Source organism: Taudactylus pleione, unplaced genomic scaffold, assembly GCF_031769625.1.
Source record: "Taudactylus pleione unplaced genomic scaffold, aTauple2 ptg000239l, whole genome shotgun sequence".
Classification (NCBI taxonomy): Eukaryota; Metazoa; Chordata; class Amphibia; order Anura; family Myobatrachidae; genus Taudactylus; species Taudactylus pleione.
In genome coordinates, this window is record NW_028284641.1 from 1,518,861 (window position 1) to 1,539,314 (window position 20,454).

At 48.3% G+C, this 20,454-nt stretch overlaps 1 protein-coding gene across 1 annotated transcript in view; it reads right to left on the reverse strand.

The window, feature by feature from the left end:
- Positions 1-17,766: 17,766 nt before the first annotated feature.
- LOC148516805 (galactosylgalactosylxylosylprotein 3-beta-glucuronosyltransferase 1-like) overlaps positions 17,767-20,454 on the reverse strand; it is a 154,410-nt gene continuing 151,722 nt past the window's right edge. The window contains exons 3-4 of the mRNA XM_088479541.1: positions 19,255-19,548; positions 17,767-17,847 (exon numbers count right to left, since the gene is read on the reverse strand). Coding sequence (XP_088335667.1) covers positions 17,767-17,847; positions 19,255-19,548 — 375 coding nt within the window. The remainder of the gene's footprint in view (positions 17,848-19,254; positions 19,549-20,454) is intronic.

The window sequence follows — 20,454 nt, forward strand, 5'->3', positions numbered from 1 at the left end:
CATTGTACACTTGGGTCTGTACATACACAGTAGCGATCACCATTGTACACTTGGGTCTGTACATGCACAGTAGCGATCAGCATTGTACACTTGGGTCTGTACATGCACAGTAGCGATCAGCATTGTACACTTGGGTCTGTACATACACAGTAGCGATCAGCATTGTACACTTGGGTCTGTACATACACAGTAGTGATCAGTATTGTACACTTGGGTCTGTACATGCACAATAGCGATCAGCATTGTACACTTGGGTCTGTACATACATAGTAGTGATCAGCATTGTACACTTGGGTCTGTACATGCACAGTAGCAATCACCATTGCACACTTGGGTCTGTACATGCACAGCAGAGATCACCATTGCACACTTGGGTCTGTACATGCACAGTAGCGATCAGCATTGTACACTTGGGTCTGTACATGCACAGTAGCGATCACCATTGTACACTTGGGTCTGTACATACACAGTAGTGATCACCATTGTACACTTGGGTCTGTACATACACAGTAGTGATCAGCATTGTACACTTGGGTCTGTACATACACAGTAGCGATCAGCATTGTACACTTGGGTCTGTACATACACAGTAGTGATCACCATTGTACACTTGGGTCTGTACATGCACAGTAGCGATCACCATTGCACACTTGGGTCTGTACATGCACAGTAGAGATCACCATTGCACACTTGGGTCTGTACATGCACAGTAGCGATCAGCATTGTACACTTGGGTCTGTACATGCACAGTAGTGATCAGCATTGTACACTTGGGTCTGTACATGCACAGTAGCGATCAGCATTGTACACTTGGGTCTGTACATGCACAGTAGCGATCACCATTGTACACTTGGGTCTGTACATGCACAGTAGTGATCACCTTTGTACACTTGGGTCTGTACATACACAGTAGTGATCAGCATTGTACACTTGGGTCTGTACATACACAGTAGTCATCAGCATTGTACACTTGGGTCTGTACATGCACAGTAGTGATCACCATTGTACACTTGGGTCTGTACATACACAGTAGTGATCACCATTGTACACTTGGGTCTGTACATACACAGTAGTGATCAGCATTGCACACTTGGGTCTGTACATACACAGTAGTCATCAGCATTGTACACTTGGGTCTGTACATGCACAGTAGTGATCACCATTGTACACTTGGGTCTGTACATGCACAGTAGCGATCAGCATTGTACACTTGGGTCTGTACATACACAGTAGCGATCAGCATTGTACATTTGGGTCTGTACATACACAGTAGTGATCAGTATTGTACACTTGGGTCTGTACATGCACAATAGCGATCAGCATTGTACACTTGGTTCTGTACATACATAGTAGTGATCAGCATTGTACACTTGGGTCTGTACATACACAGTAGTGATCAGCATTGTACACTTGGGTCTGTACATGTACAGCAGCGATCACTTGGGTCTGTACATACACAGTAGCGATCACCATTGCACACTTGGGTCTGTACATAAACAATAGCGATCAGCATTGTACACTTGGGTCTGTACATACATAGTAGTGATCACCATTGCACACTTGGGTCTGTACATGCACAGTAGAGATCACCATTGCACACTTGGGTCTGTACATGCACAGTAGCGATCAGCATTGTACACTTGGGTCTGTACATGCACAGTAGTGATCAGCATTGTACACTTGGGTCTGTACATGTACAGTTGCGATCAGCATTGTACACTTGGGTCTGTACATGCACAGTAGCGATCACCATTGTACACTTGGGTCTGTACATACTCAGTAGTGATCACCATTGTACACTTGGGTCTGTACATGCACAGTAGTGATCACCATTGTACACTTGGGTCTGTACATACACAGTAGCGATCAGCATTGTACACTTGGATCTGTACATACACAGTAGCGATCAGCATTGCACACTTGGGTCTGGACATGCACAGTAGCGATCAGCATTGTACACTTGGGTCTGTACATGCACATTAGCGATCACCATTGTACACTTGGGTCTGTACATGCACAGTAGCGATCACCATTGTCACTTGGGTCTGTACACACACAGTAGCGATCAGCATTGTACACTTGGGTCTGTACATACACAGTAGCGATCAGCATTGTACACTTGGGTCTGTACATACACAGTAGCGATCAGCATTGTACACTTGGGTCTGTACATACACAGTAGTGATCAGCATTGTACACTTGGGTCTGTACATGCACAGTAGTGATCAGCATTGTACACTTGGGTCTGTACATGCACAGTAGTGATCAGCATTGTACACTTGGGTCTGTACATGCACAGTAGTGATCAGCATTGTACACTTGGGTCTGTACATGTACAGTAGAGATCACCATTGCACACTTGGGTCTGTACATGCACAGTAGAGATCACCATTGTACACTTGGGTCTGTACATGCACAATAGCGATCAGCATTGTACACTTGGGTCTGTATATGCACAGTAGCGATCAGCATTGTACACTTGGGTCTGTACATGCACAGTAGCGATCAGCATTGTACACTTGGGTCTGTACATGCACAGTAATGATCACCATTGTACACTTGGGTCTGTACATGCACAGTAGCGATCAGCATTGTACACTTGGGTCTGTACATACACAGTAGCGATCACCATTGTACAGTTGGGTCTGTACATACACAGAAGCGATCAGCATTGTACACTTGGGTCTATACATAAACAGTAGCGATCAGCATTGTACACTTGGGTCTGTACATACACAGTAGTGATCAGCATTGTACACTTGGGTCTGTACACACACAGTAGTGATCACCATTGTACACTTGGGTCTGTACATACACAGTAGTGATCAGTATTGTACACTTGGGTCTGTACATGCACAATAGCGATCAGCATTGTACACTTGGGTCTGTACATACATAGTAGTGATCAGCATTGTACACTTGGGTCTGTACATGCACAGTAGCGATCACTTGGGTCTGTACATACACAGTAGCGATCACCATTGCACACTTGGGTCTGTACATACACAGTAGCGATCAGCATTGGACACTTGGGTCTGTACATACACAGTAGTGATCACCATTGTACACTTGGGTCTGTACATACACAGTATTGACCAGCATTGAACACTTGGGTCTGTACATACACAGTAGCGATCAGCATTGTACACTTGGGTCTGTACATACACAGTAGCGATCACCATTGTCACTTGGGTCTGTACACACACAGTAGCGATCAGCATTGTACACTTGGGTCTGTACATGCACAATAGCGATCAGCATTGTACACTTGGGTCTGTACAAACACAGCAGCGATCAGCATTGTACACTTGGGTCTGTACATACACAGTAGTGATCAGCATTGTACACTTGGGTCTGTTCATACACAGTAGCGATCAGCATTGTACACTTGGGTCTGTACATGCACAGTAGCGATCACCATTGTACACTTGGGTCTGTACATACACAGTAGCGATCAGCATTGCACACTTGGGTCTGTACATACACAGTAGCGATCAGCATTGTACACTTGGGTCTGTACATACACAGTAGCGATCAGCATTGTACACTTGGGTCTGTACATACACAGTAGCGATCACCATTGTACACTTTGGTCTGTAACATACACAGTGGCGATCAGCATTGTACACTTGGGTCTGTACATGCACAGTAGAGATCAGCATTGTACACTTGGGTCTGTACATGCACAGTAGCGATCAGCATTGTACACTTGGGTCTGTACATACACAGTAGCGATCACCATTGTACTCTTGGGTCTGTACATACACAGTAGCGATCACCATTGTACACTTGGGTCTGTACATGCACAGTAGCGATCTCCATTGTACACTTGGGTCTGTACATGCACAGTAGCGATCACCATTGTACACTTGGGTCTGTACATACACAGTAGGGATCACCATTGTACACTTGGGTCTGTACATGCACAGTAGAGATCAGCATTGTACACTTGGGTCTGTACATGCACAGTAGAGATCAGCATTGTACACTTGGGTCTGTACATGCACAGTAGCGATCAGCATTGCACACTTGGGTCTGTACTTGCACAGTAGAGATCAGCATTGTACACTTGGGTCTGTACATACACAGTAGCGATCACCATTGTACACTTGGGTCTGTATATACACAGTAGCGATCACCATTGTACACTTGGCTCTGTTCATGCACAGTCAAGATCAGCATTGCACACTTGGGTCTGTACATGCACAGTAGCGATCAGCATTTTACACTTGGGTCTGTACATACACAGTAGCGATCAGCATTGTACACTTGGGTCTGTACATACACAGTAGCGATCAGCATTTTACACTTATGTCTGTACATGCACAGTAGCGATCAGCATGGTACACTTGGGTCTGTACATACACAGTAGCGATCTGCATTGTACACTTGGGTCTGTACATTCACAGTAGCGATCACAATTGTACACTTGGATCTGTACATGCACAGTAGCGATCAGCATTGTACACTTGGGTCTGTACATGCACAGTAGCGATCAGCATTGTACACTTGGGTCTGTACATTCACAGTAGCGATCACCATTGTAAACTTGAGTCTGTACATGCACAGTAGCGATCACCATTGTACACTTGGGTCTGTACATGCACAGTAGCGATCAGCATTGTACACTTGGGTCTGTACATGCACAGTAGCGATAAGCATTGTTCACTTGGGACTGTACATACACAGTAGCGATCACTATTGTACACTTGGGTCTGTACATACACAGTAGCGATCAGCATTGTACACTTGGGTCTATACATACAGAGTAGTGATCACCATTGTACACTTGGGTCTGTACATACACAGTAGTGATCAGTATTGTACACTTGGGTCTGTACATGCACAATAGCGATCAGCATTGTACACTTGGGTCTGTACAAACATAGTAGTGATCAGCATTGTACACTTGGGTCTGTACATGCACAGTAGCGATCACTTGGGTCTGTATATACACAGTAGCGATCACCATTGCACACTTGGGTCTGTACATGCACAGTAGCGATCAGCATTGGCCACTTGGGTCTGTACATACACAGTAGTGATCACCATTGTACACTTGGGTCTGTACATACACAGTATTGACCAGCATTGTACACTTGGGTCTGTACATACACAGTAGCGATCAGCATTGTACACTTGGGTCTTTACATACACAGTAGCGATCACCATTGTCACTTGGGTCTGTACACACACAGTAGCGATCAGCATTGTACACTTGGGTCTGTACATGCACAATAGCGATCAGCATTGTACACTTGGGTCTGTACAAACACAGTAGCGATCAGCATTGTACACTTGGGTCTGTACATACACAGTAGTGATCAGCATTGTACACTTGGGTCTGTTCATACACAGTAGCGATCAGCATTGTACACTTGGGTCTGTACATGCACAGTAGCGATCACCATTGTACTCTTGGGTCTGTACATACACAGTAGCGATCAGCATTGCACACTTGGGTCTGTACATACACAGTAGCGATCAGCATTGTACACTTGGGTCTGTACATACACAGTATCGATCAGCATTGTACACTTGGGTCTGTACATACACAGTAGCGATCACCATTGTACACTTTGGTCTGTAACATACACAGTAGCGATCAGCATTGTACACTTGGGTCTGTACATGCACAGTAGAAATCAGCATTGTACACTTGGGTCTGTACATGAACAGTAGCGATCAGCATTGTACACTTGGGTCTGTACATACACAGTAGCGATCACCATTGTACTCTTGGGTCTGTACATACACAGTAGCGATCACCATTGTACACTTGGGTCTCTACATACACAGTAGTGATCAGCATTGTACACTTGGGTCTGTACATGCACAGTAGCGATCAGCATTGTACACTTGGGTCTGGACATGCACAGTAGCGATCACCATTGCACACTTGGGTCTGGACATATACAGAAGTGATCACCATTGTACACTTGGGTCTGTACATACACAGTAGCGATCAGCATTGTACACTTGGGTCTGTACATACACAGTAATGATCAGTATTGTACACTTGGGTCTGTACATGCACAATAGCTATCAGCATTGTACACTTGGGTCTGTACATACACAGTAGCGATCAGCATTGTACACTTGGGTCTGTACATGCACAATAGCGATCACCATTGCACACTTGGGTCTGTACATGCACAGTAGAGATCACCATTGCACACTTGGGTCTGTACATGCACAGTAGCGATCAGCATTGTGCACTTGGGTCTGTACATGCACAGTAGTGATCAGCATTGTACACTTGGGTCTGTACATGCACAGTAGCGATCAGCATTGTACACTTGGGTCTGTACATGCACAGTAGCGATCACCATTGTACACTTGGGTCTGTACATACACAGTAGCGATCAGCATTGTACACTTGGGTCTGTACATGCACAGTAGCGATCAGCATTGTACACTTGGGTCTGTACATACACAGTAGTGATCACCATTGTACACTTGGGTCTGTACATGCATAGTAGCGATCACCATTGCACACTTGGGTCTGTACATGCACAGTAGCGATCACCATTGCACACTTGGGTCTGTACATGCACAGTAGAGATCACCATTGCACACTTGGGTCTGTACATGCAGAGTAGCGATCAGCATTGTACACTTGGGTCTGTACATGCACAGTAGCGATCAGCATTGTACACTTGGGTCTGTACATGCACAGTAGCGATCAGCATTGTACACTTGGGTCTGTACAAGCACAGTAGCGATCACCATTCTACACTTGGGTCTGTACATACACAGTAGTGATCACCATTGTACACTTGGGTCTCTACATACACAGTAGTGATCAGCATTGTACACTTGGGTCTGTACATGCACAGTAGCGATCACCATTGTACACTTGGGTCTGTACATGCACAGTAGCGATCACCATTGTACACTTGGGTCTGTACATGCACAGTAGCGATCACCATTGTACACTTGGGTCTGTACATGCACAGTATCTTACACCCACACACCTCTTACAATGACTTACACCCACCCACCTCTTACACCGTCTTACACCCACACACCTGTTACACCGTCTTACACCCACACACGTCTTACTACGACTTACACCCACACATCTGTTACACCATCTTACACCCACACAACTGTTACACCATCTCACACCCACACCCCTGTTACACCGTCTCACACCCACACACCTGTTTCACCGTCTCACACCCACACACCTCTTACACCGTCTCACACCCACACATCTCTTACACCATCTTACACCCACACACCTCTTGCACCATCTCACACACACACACCTCTTACACCTTCTCACACCCACACACACACACCTCTTACACCTTCTCACACCCGCACACCTCTTACACCGTCTCACACCAACACACCTGTTACACCGTCTTACACCCACACACCTGTTACACTGACTTACACCCACACACCTCTTACGACTTACACTCACACACCTGTTACACCGTCTTACACCCACACCCCTGTTACACCATCTTACACCCACACACCTCTTTTACCGTCTTACACCCACACACCTCTTACACCGTCTTACACTCACACACCTCTTACTTCGTCTCACACCCACACACCTGTTACACCGTCTCAAACCCACACACCTGTTACAACGTCTCACAACCACACCCCTGTTACACCGTCTTACACCCACACTACTGTTTCACCATCTTTCACCCACACACCTCTTACAACGACTTACACTCACACAGCTGTTACACGTCTTACACCCAAACCCTTGTTACACCATCTTACACCCACACACCTCTTACACCGTCTTACACCCACACACCTGTTACACGATCTTACACCCACACGCCTCTTACTACGTCTTACACCCACACACCTGTTACACCGTCTCACATCCACACAACTGTTACACCGTCTTACACCCAATAACCTCTTACACCGTCTCATACCCACACACCTGTTACACCATCTTACACCAACACCCCTGTTAATCCGTCTTACACCCACACACGTCTTACACCCACACAACTCTTACACCGTCTTACACTCACACACCTCTTACACCGTCTCACACCCGCACACCTGTTACAACGTCTCACACCCACTCACCTGTTACACCGTCTCACACCCACACACCTGTTACATCGTCTCACACCCACACACCTGTTACACCGTCTCAAACCCACACACCTGTTGCAACGTCTCACAACCACACCCCTGTTACACCGTCTTACACTCACACAACTGTTTCACCATCTTTCACCCACACACCTCTTACAACGACTTACACTCACACAGCTGTTACACGTCTTACACCCACACCCTTGTTACACCATCTTACACCCACACACCTCTTACACCGTCTTACACCCACACACCTGTTACACCATCTTACACCCACAGGCCTCTTACAACGACTTACACCCACACACCTGTTACACCGTCTCACATCCACACCCCTGTTACACCGTCTTACACCCAATAACCTCTTACACCGTCTCATACCCACACACCTGTTACACCATCTTACACCAACACCCCTGTTAAACCGTCTTACACCCACACACGTCTTACACCCACACACCTCTTACACCGTCTTACACTCACACACCTCTTACACCGTCTCACACCCGCACACCTGTTACACCGTCTCACACCCACTCACCTGTTACACCGTCTCACACCCACACACCTGTTACACCGTCTCACACCCACACACCTGTTACACCGTCTCCCACCCACACACTTGTTACACCTTCTCCCACCCACACACCTCTTACACCGTCTCACACCCACACACCTCTTACACCGTCTTACACCCACACACCTCTTACACCGTCTCACACCCACACAACTCTTACACCGTCTCACATGCACACACCTGTTACACCATCTTATACCCACACACCACTTACAGCCACACACCTCTTACTCCGTCTTACACCCACACACCTGTTACCCTGTCTTACACCCACACACCTCTTACACCGTCTCACACCTACACACCTGTTACACTGTCTCACACCCACACACCTGTATCACTATCTCACACCCACACACCTGTTACACCATCTTACACCCACACACTTCTTACACCATCTCACACCCACACACCTGTTTCAACCTCTTACACCCACACACCTCTTACACCACCTCACACCCACACATCTTGTACACCATCTTACACCGACATATCTGTTACACCGTCTTATACCCACACACCTGGTACACCATCTTACACCCACACACCTGTTACACCATCTTACACCCACATACCTGTTAGACCGTCTTACACCCACACACCTCTTACACCGTCTTACACCCACACACATGTTATACCATCTTACACCCACACACCTCTTGCACCATTTTACACCAACACACCTGTTATACCGTCTTACACCCACACACCTCCTACTACGACTTACACCCACACACCTGTTACACCGTCTTACACCCACACCCCTGTTACACCGTCTCACACCGACACACCTGTTACACCATCTCACACCCACACACCTCTTACACCGTCTCACACCCACACACCTCTTCACCCTTCTCACACCCACACACCTGTTACACCGTCTTACACCCACACACCTCTTACACCATCTCACACACACACACCTCTTACACCTCTCACACCCACACACCTGTTACCTCTGTCTTACACCCACACACCTCTTACACCGTCTCACACCCACGCACCTCTTACACCGTCTCACACCCACACACCTCTTACACTGTCTCACACGCACACACCTTTTACACCGTCTTATACCCACACACCTCTTACACCGTCTTACACCCACACACCTGTTACCCTGTCTTACATCCACACACCTCTTACACCGTCTCACACCTACACACCTGTTACACTGTCTCACACCCACACACCTGTTATACTATCTCACACCCACACACCTGTTACACCGTCTTACACAGACACACTTGTTACACTATCTCACACCTACACACCTGTTACACCATCTCACACCCACACACCTGTTACACCGTCTCACACCCACACACCTATTACACATTCTCCCACCCACACACCTCTTACACCGTCTCACACCCACACACCTCTTACACCATCTTACACCCACACACCTCTTACACCGTCTCACACCCACGCACCTCTTACACCGTCTCACACCCACACACCTCTTACACTGTCTCACACGCACACACCTTTTACACCGTCTTATACCCACACACCTCTTACACCGTCTTACACCCACACACTTGTTACCCTGTCTTACATCCACACACCTCTTACACCGTCTCACACCTACACACCTGTTACACTGTCTCACACCCACACACCTGTTACACTATCTCACACCCACACACCTGTTACACCATCTTACACCCACACACCTGTTACACCATCTCACACCCACACCTGTTACACTGTCTTACACCCACACACTTATTACACCATCTCACACCCACACACCTGTTACACCGTCTTACACCCACACACCTCTTACACCATCCCACACCCACACATCTGTTACACCATCTTACACCCACACACCTGTTACACCGTCTTAAACCCACACTCCAGTTACACCGTCTTACACCAACACGCCTGTTACTCCGTCATACACCCACACACCTGTTACACCATCTTACACCCAGATACCTGTTACACCGTCTTACACCCACACACCTCTTACTCCGTCTTACACCCACACACCTGTTACACCATCTCACACCCACACACCTCTTACACCATCTCACACACACACACCTCTTACACCGTCTCACACCCACATATCTGTTACCTCTGTCTTACACCCACACACCTATTACCCCGACTTACATCCCCACACCTGTTACACCGTCTCACATCCACACCCCTGATACACCGTCTTACACCCAAACACCTCTTACACCCTCTCACACCCACACACCTGTTACACCGTCTTACACTCACACACCTGTTACTCCGTCTCATACCCACACACCTGTTACACTGTCTCACACCCACATACCTGTTACACCGTCTTACACCCAAACACCTCTTACACCATCTCACCCCCACACACCTGTTACACCGTCTTACACCGACACCCCTGTTACACCGTCTTACACCCACACACCTCTTACACCGTCTTACACCCACACACCTCTTACACCGTCTTACACTCACACACCTCTTACATCGTCACACCCACACACCTGTTACACCGTCTCAAACCCACACACCTGTTACAACGTCTCACAACCACACCCCTGTTACACTGTCTTACACCCACACAACTGTTTCACCATCTTTCACCCACACACCTCTTACAACGACTTACACTCACGCAGCTGTTACACGTCTTACACCCATACCCTTGTTACACCATCTTACACCCACACACCTCTTACACCGTCTTACACCCACACACCTGTTACACGATCTTACACCCACACGCCTCTTACAACGACTTACACCCACACACCTGTTACACCGTCTCACATCCACACCCCTGTTACACCGTCTTACACCCTATAACCTCTTCCACCGTCTCATACCCACACACCTGTTACACCATCTTACACCAACACCCCGGTTAATCCGTCTTACACCCACACACGTCTTACACCCACACACCTCTTACACCGTCTTACACTCACACACCTCTTACACCGTCTCACACCCGCACACCTGTTACACCGTCTCACACCCACTCACCTGTTACACCGTCTCACACCCACACACCTGTTACACCGTCTCACACCCACACACCTGTTACACCGTCTCCCACCCACACACTTGTTACACCTTCTCCCACCCACACACCTCTTTCACCGTCTTACACCCACACACCTCTTACACCGTCTCACACCCACACAACTCTTACACCGTCTCACATGCACACACCTGTTACACCGTCTTATACCCACACACCACTTACAGCCACACACCTCTTACTCCGTCTTACACCCACACACCTGTTACCCTGTCTTACACCCACACACCTCTTACACCGTCTCACACCTACACACCTGTTACACTGTCTCACACCCACACACCTGTTACACTATCTCACACCCACACACCTGTTACACCATCTTACACCCACACTTCTTACACCATCTCACACCCACACACCTGTTTCAACCTCTTACACCCACACACCTCTTACACCACCTCACACCCACACATCTTGTACACCATCTTACACCAACATATCTGTTACACCATCTTACACCCACACACCTGGTACACCATCTTACACCCACACACCTGTTACACCATCTTACACCCACACACCTGTTACACCATCTTACACCCACACACCTGTTATACCGTCTTACACCCACACACCTCCTACTACGACTTACACCCACACACCTGTTACACCGTCTTACACACACACCCCTGTTACACCGTCTCACACCCACACACCTGTTACACCATCTCACACCCACACACCTCTTACACCGTCTCACACCCACACACCTCTTACACCACCTCACACCCACACACCTGTTACACCGTCTTACACCCACACACCTCTTACACCATCTCACACACACACACCTCTTACACCATCTCACACCCACACACCTCTTACACCGTCTCACACCCACACACCTGTTACCTCTGTCTTACACCCACACACCAGTTACACCGACTTACATCCACACTCCTTTTACACCGACTTACACCCACAAACCTCTTACACCCACACACCAGTTACACTGTCTCACACACACACACACACATCTTACACCGTCTCACATCCACACACCTGTTACACCGTCTCACATCCACACACCTGTTACACTGTCTCACACCCACACACCTGTTACACCGTTTTACACCCACACACCTGTTACACCGTCTTACACCCACACACCTGTTATACTATCTCACACCCACACACCTGTTACACCGTCTTACACAGACACACTTGTTACACTATCTCACACCCACACACCTGTTACACCATCTCACACCCACACACCTGTTACACCATCTCACACCCACACACCTATTACACATTCTCCCACCCACACACCTCTTACACCGTCTCACACCCACACACCTCTTACACCATCTTACACCCACACACCTCTTACACCGTCTCACACCCACGCACCTCTTACACCGTCTCACACCTACACAACTCTTACACTGTCTCACACGCACACACCTTTTACACCGTCTTATACCCACACACCTCTTACACCGTCTTACACCCACACACCTGTTACCCTGTCTTACATCCACACACCTCTTACACCGTCTCACACCTACACACCTGTTACACTGTCTCACACCCACACACCTGTTACACCATCTTACACCCACACACCTGTTACACCATCTTACACCCACACACCTGTTACACCATCTCACACCCACACCTGTTACACTGTCTTACACCCACACACTTATTACACCATCTCACACCCACACACCTGTTACACCGTCTTACACCCACACACCTCTTACACCATCTCACACCCACACATCTGTTACACCATCTTACACCCACACACCTGTTACACCGTCTTACACCCACACTCCGGTTACACCGTCTTACACCCACACACCTGTTACACCGTCTTACACCCACACACCTGTTACACCATCTTACACCCACATACCTGTTACACCGTCTTACACCCACACACCTCTTACACCGTCTTACACCCACACACCTGTTACACCATCTCACACCCACACACCTCTTACACCATCTCACACACACACACCTCTTACACCGTCTCACACCCACACACCTGTTACCTCTGTCTTACACCCACACACCTATTACACCGACTTACATCCACACACCTTTTACACCGACTTACACCCACAGACCTCTTACACCGTCTAACACCCACACACCAGTTACACCGTCTCACACCCTCACACATCTTACACTGTCTCACATCCACACACCTGTTACACCGTCTCACATCCACAAACCTGTTACACTGTCTCACACCCACACACCTGTTACACCGTCTCACACCCACACACCTGTTACACCGTCTTACACCCACACACCTGTTATACTGTCTCACACCCACAAACCTGTTACACCGTCTTACACCCACACACCTTTTACACTATCTCACACCCACACACCTGTTACACCGTCTCACACCCACACACCTGTTACACCGTCTTACACAGACACACTTGTTACACTATCTCCCACCCACACATCTGTTACACCATCTCACACCCACACACCTGTTACACCGTCTCACACCCACACACCTGTTACACATTCTCCCACCCACACACCTCTTACACCGTCTCACACCCACACACCTCTTACACCATCTTACACCCACACACCTCTTACACTGTCTCACTCCCACGCACCTCTTACACCGTCTCACACCCACACAACTCTTACACTGTCTCACACGCACACACCTTTTACACTGTCATACCCACACACCTCTTACACCCACACACCTGTTGCCCTGTCTTACATCCACACCCCTCTTACACAGTCTCACACCTACACACCTGTTACACTGTCTCACACCCACACACCTGTTACACTATCTCACACCCACATACCTTTTACACCGTCTTACACTTCCACACCTGTTACACCATCTTACTCCCACACCCTGTTATTCCATCTTACACCCACACACCTCTTACACCATCTTACACCCACACACCTATTACACCATCTCACACCCACACACCTGTTACGCCGTCTCACACCCACACACCTCTTACACCGTCTTACACCCACACACCTGTTACACTGTCTTACACCCACACACCTGTTACACTGTCTTACACCCACACACCTGTTATACTATCTTACACCCACACACCTGTTCCACCGTCTCACACCCACACACCTGTTACACTGTCTTACACTCACACACCTGTTACACCATCTCACACCCACACCCCTGTTACACCGTCTTACACCCACACACCTCTTACACCGTCTTACACCCACACCCCTGTTACACTGTCTTACACCCACACCCTGTTACACCGTCTTACACCCACACACCTCTTAGACCGTCTTACACCCACACCCCTGTTACACCGTCTTACACCCACACACCTGTTACACCGTCTTACTCCCACTCACCTGTTACACCGTCTTACACCCACACACCTGTTACACCGTCTTACACCCACTCACCTGTTACACCGTCTTACACCCACACACCTGTTACACCGTCTTACACCCACACACCTGTTACACGTCTCACACCCACACACATGTTACACCGTTTTACACCCACACACCTTTTACACCGTCTTACACCCACACCCCTGTTACACCATCTTACACCCACACACCTGTTACACCGTCTCACACCCACACACCTCTTACACCATCTCACACCCACACACCTGTTACACCGTCTCACACCCACACACCTCTTACACCATCTCACACCCACACACCTGTTACACCGTCTCACACCCACACACCTGTTACAACGTCTCCCAAAGCCTAACTGAATCCAGTTGCTGAAAGCCCGACTAGCCATTATCCCGATATTTGTTTAATGGGGAACGCTATCACTTAGCCGTGGAGGGGGGGTTAGGGTTAAGCACCACCCTGGGAGTCTTAGGTTCAGGCACCATTAAGGAAGGGTTCAGATGGGGAGAGGAAAGGGTTAGGGTACTTACGAGCCCCGATCGGCATTTTATCTCTTCTGTCTTTGACTGTCGGTATTTGGTCCTCCGGGATTTGGTCCATCGGCATGCCATACCGCACCCCTTCTGCTGCTCTGCAGAGTCCTGGGGTGATTTGCACACAGACCACTTTACCGGTCATTTTGTTTTAGTAGTAAAGAAAAAAAGATCTTATCTCTAAGAAAACAGATTAAGGGGCACGAGAGGTGGCAGTATGGTTAACTGAGGGGGCAAATCCTGTTTATACACTAGGAAAGTATTAGAGCCACAATGTGACAGGGATGAGCAGATAAGGGCCCTGTGATAAATGCTTGATTAAATAATCATTGCAATCTGTGGCCAGGGGCGATCCTGATTGGTTCCAAAACATATGAATGTGGATTCAGACTGTTAATACTGATGCAGTCACTAAAATATCAGGAGCAGAACAGAACCGTCAGCGTATATGTGCGGCTGGTGCGCAGAAGTCAGATTGTACCTTTCCTCCCGGCTGCTCCAAGTGGTTACAGCGGTTTTGTAATTTCTTTATTCAGGATATTTACATATACAGGTTGGAAACACAAGATCACCCCCATCCCCAGGACCACAGTTACTTTTATTTTCACTCTCTTGTAACAATGTTGCAGCATGTTGCCAGACAATAGAACGCTGTAACTAAAGGTGCCCACACACATCCCGACTTGCTCCCAATCAGCCGATGTACACGATTTCCCCTGAACTCTCCCTGGACTCTCCCCAGGCAGCTCCCCGGCAGTCATGGTCACGATTTGGAGTTAAAAATGTCCAATCTGCCATAAGATCTATCGTGCAGCCAGTGCATTGTATCCCAGATTGGCTAATCTGCCCTACAGCACAGCAGATCTGAAGATGCGAGGTACGACGAGCGGGGATGAGCATCGGCATCGTGATCAAGAGTAGAAACTCACAATTTGGCCATGTTTTACATGATCTGTCGTCACGATTTGTCGAAATCGTCCAAATTGGATGAAAGGTCAGTATGTGTGTGGGCACCTTTACATATTATCCACCAGCCATAAAGCAGCAGGAATATCAGACATGTTTGCAAATCTCTTTCATGCACATCTCTCCCAGGAAGTCTGCACCTGTATCTGAGTCGCATGGCACATGTGTGATGATTGTCTGCACACAGAGACGCAGCACAGCATCAAAAGCGCGGTTTGAGAATTTTACTGGCGTTTCCAGGGAGTTAACGGGGGGGGGGGTTTGCTGAAAGCAGCTTCCATTCTCTGATGATGCACAGCGGCTCTGATCCTCTAACGCAGAGACTGCACCTGCCATAGGGCTGATGCAGGGGCAGCACTATGGGAGACAATGGAGGTGCCTGCCGCCGGGCGCCAGCTCTGGAGGGGCACCTCCTCCATTATCCACAACATATTCACCCCACTTAGTGCTGTAACTACAGTATGTACCCGGAGTGCACAGTCACAGCCGCCCAATACATGGCACCCATTCCCGGCACCTGAGAAGCCCCCATACAGTAGTGGGGAGCTCCATGTAAGACCATCAGCTGCCGTCTCCGTCTATCTATGGCCTGTCTACATGCACATTGCTACATTACAGTGTCAGCGGCTGTGACCAGGGGGGGGGCACCAGATTATTACTACCCTCCGGGCGTCTGGGATGAATTTACGCCACTGGGCTGATGCAAGGGGCGATGATAAATATGTACAGTGACGGAGGTGCGCCAGCTTAAGGTGCTACAAGTGGCCATTTCAGTTGTTTAATAATCAGACCCGGCATTGGCATAAAGAAGAATAAACAGCTGCGGCTGCGTCCATCTCTGAATCAGGAGCACGATCTCTTTACCCCCTGGATGCACCAGTCTGTCATGATGATCCTGCCCACACTTATTACAGACCAACTGTACGTGGGCACTTTCCGCTGAAGGTATATTAGATCCAGGCATTGAGTCTCATTGAGTCCCCGCCATGACCCGCTGCCATATAACACACTGACACCCGCTCTTACATTCCCTCATTGCATCTTTCTGTTTCTGTGGTTTTTACTGGGTTGTGCTGATTCCTGAAGTTGCATAAATATGTTTCTTATCCTGTAAATGGCCATAGGGAGGGGTCATCATCCTGCTCCAGCAAAGATCCAGAGCAATGTCCGGCAGGAACGGCTCCTTTCCTTCAAACCTCAATATTTATGTCTGGAATTTTTTTGCCATTCCAGATCGCAGGACCCCAGGTCCTCGTGTGCCAAACCAACACCTGTAACAGGACAGGTCAGTGTTACCACAGACAACATGGCATAACCCTAACAAGTACAGAGACCTTTTCATTTACACAGAATTCATTTCACTGCACTTTTACTTCCACTTTGAAGAAAAAGGACGTACAATGATATAATATGACTGAATAGCCCCCCATGGTCTGCTAGCTGTAATACCTGGCCTGGCATTGCCCCCTTACTGCATGGACTGGCATCAGTAGCGATGTTACCTGCCAGCTCATTCATCTCAGGTACAAGTCTCACACTTCCCGCCAGGCCGTTACCGGTCTGATAAAGTATATTTGTGGCATAATAAATATATGTTGGATGAAATCATTATCAGTTTAGAGATATATTAGGGATTAAATATTAGACCAGGTATTTAGTTGAAACTGCACAAGTTTCTGTTTTACTGTGTGTGCGTTAAAATAGAAGTAAGATACTTTTAGCTCAACATAAGGCTGTATATGATGTTAAAGGTCACTTGTTGCAGTACAACCTTAGAAGTTGCTAAGATTCCTTATATGTATTTAAACTGTGTTATTTATATTCATGCTTGGAGATTTCTCATATATGGTATATATTTAAAGACGTATTATACTGTCATGACGTTATTAAGCAATGTATATATACGGGATGCAATCGGGACACCGGCTGTCTTAAACCCGACAGCCGGCTTTCCGATTGCTTTATCCCGGCGTGGGTTAACTGACAGGCATCTATATCTAGACCCCTGTCATTTTCCCGACGCTGTGAGACCGGCGCCCGGCATCCCGATCGAAGGGATGCCGGGCGCCGCAAGCGGACAGCAGCGAGGGGGAGGGTTATTTTTAGGGCACCCTGTTGGACTTAGGGTTAGGCACCCCCCCGGGAGGGTTAGGCTAGGGGGAGGGTGGGTTAGGCACCCCCAGGGGGGACTTAGGGATAGGCACTCCCCCGGGGGACTTAGGTTTAGGCAGCAGGAAAGGGGGGGCTTAGGCACTTAGAATGGGGATTAGGTTTAGGCACTTGGGGGAGAGCTTAGGGTTAGGGTTAGGGGGTTAGGTTAGTTTTTACTTACCTTTAGGACGAACGGGATTTCCAGCGCTGTTGGGCTTCCGCTGCCGGAAACTCTGCTTCTGTCGGCCTGCCGCTGCCGGGATGCGAACTGCCGGCCACAGGTCGGCGGTATTTCACACCGATCCCATATATACTGTACTAAAACTGAACTGTGGTTAGTCTTGAAAGCTCTTTACAAGGCTCACTTGCACGTGCAATAAAGATCACTTGCTTTTCACACTTGCTGTTTGTAAGAGTGCTACGGCAGGTCAGTCACACCATTGGGGATCACTTCTTAGCTAAATCCCTACCAATACTGATACCACAATATGCTCTGTTTTAGGTGGACAGTTCTGAGCATATCTCACCTTGGTGCAATTGTCAGCTCTTGGTTCCAGCTCTTCCATGGTGACCAGATCCTGCAGTAAGCTGCTCTCTTGGTATCCGCTACCTACATCAAGACGGAACACAGCTCTGGGTTTCTCAAGGATCAGCTTCAGCTGAATGGCAAAGCCAGCCATATCTATGGCAAACGGTCGAGTTGGTAGATATCTCACCAACCATCCTATTACCTTCCCGTCAGCATTGACCGCTATTGATTCATAGCGCAGTCCGCCAGCAAAGCCTACAGGCCACACAGATACCTTCCGAGTGTACCGCATCTGTAACAGGAAGGGTTACACAATGTTACTCAGCTGCTGCAATATGTACAAAGAATTTGTGTTACACAGGAGCATATTTACTAAACTCAATTTGTGTCAAATCCCCTGGAAATGGTCATTTTATGGGGATACCTGCAAAACGTTAAACATCCCCAGTGATATACAGTATGTAGGGAGTATTGTATCAGATATCGGAGATGTCTCCTGCGGTACCTTAGTACTCTATGGGGGCTGCTATTCTGTGACATTTGCCAGACTCTGGAGCTTGGCCATTGTGTCACAGGCTGCCTGAGAGACCCCCAGAACCAGACCCCGCCACTCACCTTTACGGGCACTGTCCCGCTGCACTCTCTGGCTCCCATGCTGTGCTGGTGTATTTCTCTCCTCTCCGGTGGTTACTGCTGGTCTCACCTCTCCACGCTGGCGCCTGCAGTCTCTCAGCTGTAGCAGGGCCAGTGTTCCACAGGATTAGGCTGCCACTCTCCGTTCATGGGCGCAGCCATGTTGGACTTGACCATGTGACTCCGCCTCCACCAATGGAATAGCTCTTTCGCAGTTCTCCATCAATTAGCTCCCTGCAGCCCCTATAAAGGGATACCTGCTCCAGTAACAAGTTGCCAGTGTAACAGGACTCATAGCTTGTCAGTGAGCTTCCTTACTGTGCTTTCTACTCATCTGTAGCTGTTCCTAATCGGTGAACCAGCCATCCTCCAAATATCTGGAGTTCAGTCACCTCCTGGTCCTAACCGGTGAACCAGCCATCCTCCAATTATCTGGAGTCCAGTCACCTCCTGGTCCTAACCGGTAAACCAGTCGTCCTCCATTCAACTGGAGTCCAGTTACCTCCCGGTCCTAACCGGTGAACCAGCCGTCCTCCAATTATCTGGAGTCCAGTTACCTTCTGGT